Source organism: the organism of the source record quoted next, unplaced genomic scaffold (assembly GCF_019419815.1).
Source record: "Pyrus x bretschneideri cultivar Hongxiangsu unplaced genomic scaffold, Pyrus_bretschneideri_v1 Contig36, whole genome shotgun sequence".
In the NCBI taxonomy this organism is placed as follows: domain Eukaryota; kingdom Viridiplantae; phylum Streptophyta; class Magnoliopsida; order Rosales; family Rosaceae; genus Pyrus; species Pyrus x bretschneideri.
The window spans coordinates 2,602,210-2,609,682 of NW_025999679.1; the positions used below are offsets into that span (position 1 = coordinate 2,602,210).

The 7,473-nt window shown below is 38.6% G+C and overlaps 1 protein-coding gene and 1 pseudogene across 1 annotated transcript; one reads left to right on the forward strand and one right to left on the reverse strand.

Annotated features, from left to right (window-relative positions):
• Nucleotides 1-365: 365 nt before the first annotated feature.
• On the forward strand, nt 366-1,994 carry LOC103950481 (thioredoxin X, chloroplastic). Its single transcript, XM_009361693.3, is given in 2 exon segments — nt 366-891; nt 1,620-1,994. Coding segments are annotated over 2 exon segments (648 nt in total). The 5' UTR covers nt 366-450; the 3' UTR covers nt 1,827-1,994.
• A 136-nt stretch (nt 1,995-2,130) lies between these two features.
• Nucleotides 2,131-4,221, reverse strand: LOC125468196 (annotated as a pseudogene).
• Nucleotides 4,222-7,473: the final 3,252 nt, after the last annotated feature.

Sequence of the window (7,473 nt, forward strand, 5' to 3'; positions counted from 1 at the left end):
AACCGAATCAAGCTGAACCACGCCCATCCTTAACCAAAACCACAATTGAAAGTTCGGTTTGATTTCTAAACCATTTCACTTTCTAATTGTAAAAATGGAACCAACAACAACTTATTACAATTTGTGTTGACTAGATGTCCATCAAACAACAAGTTTTTTGGAACGTATAGTCGTGTGCGGTCATTTTGTCACAAAGTAGAGCTGATTGAGGAGCCTCAATTCTATGTGTGTGACTAGACACAACCACATGATTCGACGAGCGAAATTTAAAATTGTCCTCACAAAGGAGAAGCCCTTGAAAACTAAAACCCCTTTTAAATTGAAAAGATGTGAAAGTGAAAAGGGAGGTAGATGATCAAATCTAGCACATAAACTGCCTCCCCTCCTTTCTACTTGCACAGTGGATGGCATGACAACATTTGGTTATCGTTTCGTGGCCAAAAATGTCCCATGCCAAGTGTGATACAAACATTGTTTTCCCCCTTCACTCAAAACCAGCTCCTTTCTTTCCCCTCCGCCCTCCTCCTTTCTCCTCATTTGAAGATAAAAAACATGGACGCCAACGTCGTCTCCAAGCTCGTACTTCCTTTGGTCCGTACAGTTACTTCAAGCTCTTACTCTTCGCCTACCGCTCCAAAGCTCTTCTCCTCATTCTCCTGCAGTTCTGGAAGCCAAATAAGACAAGCGGGCCTTCGCAATTCTTCTTCTTCTCGTACGGTTCATACGGTTCCCAAGTTTTCAATTGCTTCGAGTGCTGGTATTCAGGAAATTAACGAGACCTAGTTCCGGGATTCTGTTCTTAACTCGGACCGTCCGGTTCTCATCGAGTTCGTTGCCAGTTGGTGTGGCCCTTGCCGCTTAATCTCGCCTGCAATGGAATGGCTCGCTCAGGTTCCTCTCTCTCTCCCCTCTCTATCTGATTTGGGAGCCTTTCGATTTCCCATTAGTTTTGTAGGATTTAGACTTGATCTTGAAGGTTGACAATTTGATTACTGTTTGAAATAATGTTTAAATGGGAGGTTATAGGTCGGTCCTCTGCACTGTTAAAAGTGAGTAGAAAAAACACTTATGCTCATATGCGCTTTTTCTACTAGAAGCACAACAAAGTTTCATTAAAAATCCAAGTGCTTTGAAAAAGCAATTGGAAGTGATTTGTGAAGACTCCAGAAAGTACCGAGAGTGCTTTTAGAATCTAGAAGCTGTTTTAGTTATTTTATGCTAAACACTGCTAAAAGCACTTTGTGTTACTGGATGCCCTTTAATTTTGCTCAAAAACACCCCAATACTCTCGCTTTTAGAATCTAGAAGCATTTTTAGTTATTCTGTGCCAAACCCTGCTAGAAGCACTTTTGGTAACTGGATGCCCCTTAAGTCTTTGACCAATAAGACCCTAGTAGTCTCACTTCCAGATACAATGTTTAATTTCTTGTCAGAAAAGAAAGACAGAAGCGATGTCATTGTCTTTGATATGTACGGTCATTTTGGAACAACGTTTGGAAATGTCATAAAGAGATAGGGAGGACAAGTAGTATCTTTCAAGATTTGGATATCAATGTGCCTTTGATTGTTGTCCAAACTAAAGAAATTATCTGAAGTATTAGTTTATATGTTGCACTCAGGAATACAAAGACAGGTTAACTGTTGTTAAGATAGATCATGATGCAAACCCAAAACTGATTGAAGAATATAAAGTTTATGGGTTGTCGGCTTTGATTCTCTTCACAACCAGAAAGGAAGTTCCAGAAAGTCAGAGAGAAGGCGCAATTACCAAAGCGAAGCTTCAAGAGTATGTGGATGCGTTTTTGGAGTCAATGCCAGTTGCATAGTTCCACTTCCATTTGAATTTGCAGAGATGCCAAATTCCATCAGGTTCAATCTGTGTGTAATATGAGTAATCCTTTCCTCATTTTCTTTTTAGTTTCTTAAGTGTATTGTACTTGCATTCGATTGTATAAAGTGAGCTGTAAATTTCGAAAATTATTCTCTGTTAGCTTCTTTTCTTCTCCACCTAGATGGATGATTATATGGAAGATTACTCTAAATACAGACTATATTTCTTAAAACACATGAACGTAAAAAAGGCGGTATATTAGTTGCAAAGTTGATGATTATTGATTGTATTTGGTCTACATGCACGTATAATTTGTGTTTAAGAAGGAAGAATCGTGTATTCTTATTGATTACAACTCGAAAATGAGTAGGACAAAACAAAGTGATTCACAAATATCATCCCCCGATCCCTTAATTGTCTCTCTATCGAGATTGGTTTCTTTCCCTTGTCGACTTTTCATTGTTATATCAGAACCCATATGCTTGGATTATTTACAAATCCAACTGTGATTTGCTCCATCAAACTACAACTTTGTCTTGCCTACCATAATTGACAGCCTTATCAGGGATGTACTTGCCCCAGAACCAGTGAGCTTTCCAAACTCTATTCATCTCTTCAATCGGAACATTCTTCGTCTCGGGCAAGAAGAAGGCGATGAAGATGGTCATAATGATCACAAAACCGCCAAAGAAGAAGAAGAAACCAAACTTTAAGTGGCAAAGCATGCTAAGGAAGACTTGACCAATGATAAAAGTGAACAACATGTTCATCGAGACGTTGATGGCTTGTCCGGCTGATCGGATCTCTAGAGGGCAAATTTCACTAGGCACCAACCACCCCAATGGGCCCCAAGACCATGCAAATGCTGCTACATATGTGCAGATCGAGAACAAGATCCAATTAGCTTCAGTTTTGGTAAAGGATCCGACTCCACTGAGCCCAAACTTCATGCCTATCATCACTCCAACAGTAACCTACAATGCATGTGTGTAAGTTTGGTAATGTCCTTTACAAATTAAAGCAGGCAAACAATTGTTTTTATTAAATTGATCGTGTTTAAGTACCTGGCACAGGAGCATCTGCACACCACCTTGAAGGAACAACACCCTTCTTCCGAACTTATCGACTGCGAGAATGGACACAAAGGTAGCAACCATGTTAACACCGCCGGTGATGACCGCAAACATTAGGGATGCTTCATCTCCAAACCCCAAAGTCATGAAAAGAACTGGTGCGTAAAACATGATCACATTGATCCAGGTGAGCTGCTGGAAGAATGGAAGGAGAATGCAAATGACAAGTTGAGGCCTATATCTCGCCTCTGTGATGTCGGTCCACTGGTTTTCCACTTTTTGGGCAGCATCAGTAGCGTCAAGAAGGTCTTGGAACTCCTCATCAACGTTGTCGGTGCCACAGATTTTTTTCAGCATTTTCCTGGCCTTGTCGGGGTTACCTCTTTCTAAGATGGAATTTAGAGTGTCAAGAAGAAAGATTGCCGCGAGACTCATCATCAAGGAAGGGACGGCTACAAGAGCAAGAGAGATTATCCAGCCATATCTGCCCTTGATCTTGGCTGTGCCGAAGTTGACAAGACCTGCCACTAGAATACTAATGGTGATGGCCATTTGGAACCCTATGTTCAATGCTCCTCTAATCTTTGTTGGAGCCATTTCCGCTAGATAAATGGGAACAGACTGCAAATCATGACGAGAATTTTGAACTAGTTAGCTACAAATAGCAGTCTCATTCTTCATTTTGTGGAGCACAGATGGGAAGAACTTGCTCAAGAACGACTCCATTAAAGTCACACCCCCTGCATATATGCACGATAATTCAAAACCCGATCAGTACTTGTTTCTCTTGATGACCTCAATTCTTTTAAACATAGAGACAATTACAGATTTAATTACCTGAGATCCCGAGATCATATCCGAAGAGGAGACCACCCATGGCAGCCGCTACACAAGTGAAAAGCACAAAGATGGTGACACCTCCTTCATAGCTCCTTCCTCCTCCACCGCCAACATATGCTCCTCCAGCCATCGCTCTACAAAGTTTAGGAGTCTTACAGCTCTTTGTACTTTGAATATATTAAACCGATATCTCAAAAATCTTTTGATCTTTGTTGCTGACTTGTATCTCAAATCCGAAAATGTTTGAAGTTTATAAAGGTTTGAAGGTGCAACAAAACCAGGCTAGAGTTTCAACAACTTAGACCTAATCTTATTTTCTAGTTTCTACAACTCCTTACCTCCTTGCTAGTTCTGCCATATTTAGGCATGAATAGTTGGACATGTTAGGACAAGAGGATGATAGCAAAGTTCTTGTTTCGGTTAGGTTGAGATAATACTAGTTCTTGGTATTACACCATTAATCTTGTTGTCTGGAGCTCTAAATTTGGCAATGTGTGATGATTGTTATATGTGAATGGATATGGATCAAAACTCAACACAGTTTAACAGGCATGCAGAACTTTTTCAATGTGTTAAGAACACTGTCCGGTACATCAAGTGTCATAATAAAAGTGGTTGGAAACTTTTCTTTTTCAAGTATCGAACCACCTGTATAACGAGTCCTGACACCCTGAAAAATCTGTCACATACATGTAGCATATGAAAAGCCATAATGTAAATTTGAATTTATTTTTTAATTTGTATATCTTAACGAAATAATTAATCGAACTTAATTTTGATGACAAGTCCAGCACATCCAACTGTGATGTCGAGCCCTAGCATGTAGTCATGCTCGCCTTTTTCTTCCCTTTGCTAGTGAAAAAATTTCTAGTGTCTCAGAAATACAACCCTGTCCAAGTGTCATAATAAAAGTGGTTGGAAACTTTTTTTTCAAGTATCGAAACACTTGTATAATGACACTTAGTGTACTAAGCCATGTTCCCGACACACTGAAAAATCTCTAACAGACATGTAGTATATGAAAAGCAGTACTATAAATTTGGTTTTATTTTTTAATTTATATATTTTAACAAAATACGTAATCGTACTTAATTTTGATGTCGAGTCTAGCACATCCAACTGTGATGTTGAGCCCTGGTGTGTAGTCTTACTTGCCTCTTTCCTCCACTTGCTAATGGGAACTTTTCAACTCATCATAATACAAGTGGTTGGAATTTTTTTTTTCAATTATCCAACCTCTTGAATTATGACACTTAATCTACCGGACCATGTTCCCAACACACTGAAAAAACTCTCATTGTCAGTGTAGTTCTTACTTCTCATTGTCTACACTTGTATAAACCAGTATCCTAAAGTCCCTCCCTAGGCGCTTGTCTAGACTCTCATAGGCACCAGCCTAGACTGCTTAGTTCACAACTCTCACTTAGATAGAAAATGTTTTCCACATTTAACTTTATTTTTAATTTAATATTTTTTAATTATTTGAATTTTATACTTGCTAAATTGTAGACAAACTACAATGTTGACGACATAAACAAGTCAATGGACAACTACCTGATTAGGTTATTCTCATATTGGTACAAGTAGTGGAATAGTGACTTCCACAAACATTTTGAGTTGTTTGATGGTCTGGAGGTCGCTCTCGAGGAATGTTGCCCGTTAGAGTTGGAGGATTGGGTGGATGATTGAGCATGGCTCTGCGTCCATTTTCAGGAGCTTGCATGTTTGGTACGTATGTATATATTTATTGCTTAATTATTTATAAGTTTTAAAAATTATTATTAATTTTGGTTAATTCTTGTTTTATTTTCTTTAAATATTATACTAATATGTTCATTTTATGTTAACAGAAGAAGGCGAAGACGGACAATCAACCGAGATAAGAAGACTCTTCTCCACCATTCTGGTTTGAGGCCATTCCTCTATAGGATGGAGGCACGACAGCAAGTAATAAAGTGTTTAATATTGGCACTTCCAATTTCTGACAAATAATTTTTTTTTTTTTTCCGCACTAACATTGTGTGTTTTTTTTTTTTTTTTTTTTTTTTAGGGGGGTTCAGAATTCCCCGAGAAAGATGCATTTAAGGACATTTATGTTCACCCAATGGATGAGCTCGCCAAGCAGCTGGACGTAAGTAATAGTTAATTTTAAATTAGTATCTTACGCTTCCAAGTATTATAACATTTAATTTAATATTAATTATTACTAATCTGAGTCTTATTGTCATAGGCAACGATGGTGGAGAAGAATTCGTCCGTGCTTCAGGAGTCTGCCTCCCAGCCTTCCCAGAACACTTCGATCGAGTCCATGGATCCGCCTGAGGATACAGGGTTTCAAATCCTGACTGAGACCTTAAATCAGACCCTCGGACGGAGGCCAAGGAAGTATTGTCGGAGGATGGGCCATGCTCGTCAACACGCCACTAGGGCTTCATCATCGCCGCAACCATAAGGCTAGATCATGGCTTTAATGCATAAGGTGGCCAACCTGAGTAGTAAGCTCACACTTATCGTTGAGGCCCTCAGCTCGTTAGGCATTTGTCTCCCACTAATCGTTATTGGCCCTTTCGCTTCCGAGCCTATCCACCCGAAGCAGCCCTAAGACTTGTTGACCACGCAGCCCATCTACCTGCAGCAATCCTAGGACCCGTCGACCTTCGAGTTCGTCCAGCACCCTGCCCAGCAGCCTGATCCATAGCCTGCTCCTATAGCCCACCTTATTTAATGACCAAATAGATTATCACTTCCTTTTTCTTAGTTTAAAATATTTGATTTGTAGCCACATAGTGCTACGATCTAGTGGTATTCATCTTCACTTGTAAATGAGAGGTCTTGGGTTTGATTATCCCCAAAAAAAAGCAAATTTGAACCACTTTATTGCTAGCCCATTCTGAGGCTAAGCATACCTCTCTCTGTGTAGATAATATCGCTTGTTAATAAAAAATAAAAATAAATAAAAGTAAAAACTTTCGATTTGTACATACATTTCTCTTTGATTATATAAATACATTGTTTTTTTACTCTATTTATTATAGTTACAATTTAATTAAAAAATAACTATTATTTAAAATAAAATATGTAACCAAAACCCAAAAAAAAAAAAAAAAAAAAACAAAAAATTGAACCTTGCGAGACGGAGACTTCGTCGCGCAAAACCTAATGCAACAAAAGCTTTTTGTCACAATAATTATAACGACAATATTTTAACAATTTATTTATGTTAATTGTTGCTTTAATGTTTATTGGACGAAAATATTCGTTGCGCGAAGTTTTACCCAACAAAGGTCTTGCGTCCCATTTGTTGTCTTGTGAAGAAAGGCTTATGTAGCTTTATTTTTTGCATGACATAGTCCCGCTAACTTTTGTGCGACGAAATTTGATTATTCGTTGCACATAGTTATTTTTCACGACCTTTGCGCAATGAAATCTTCGTCGCTTAGACATTTATGCACAAAAATTGTCTTTACACGACGAATTATCCTTCGTCGCGAAATATGTTAAATGTAGTAGTGATGTTTTACTCATCCCATGTCATTTGTGATATTCCTATGACCAAGTTAGCATTTTACAATTAATCTCCATTGGATTTAGGGCTTTACCTTGCCAAAGTAAGGAGTTGCTCTTCGTCCACAAACTCCAAATTAACATCAATGCAAGATCAAAACTATTTGGATAAAGAACCCGCAAGTGCAGCCACCCATTCAATCATATGTGTTAACTATCATTGAC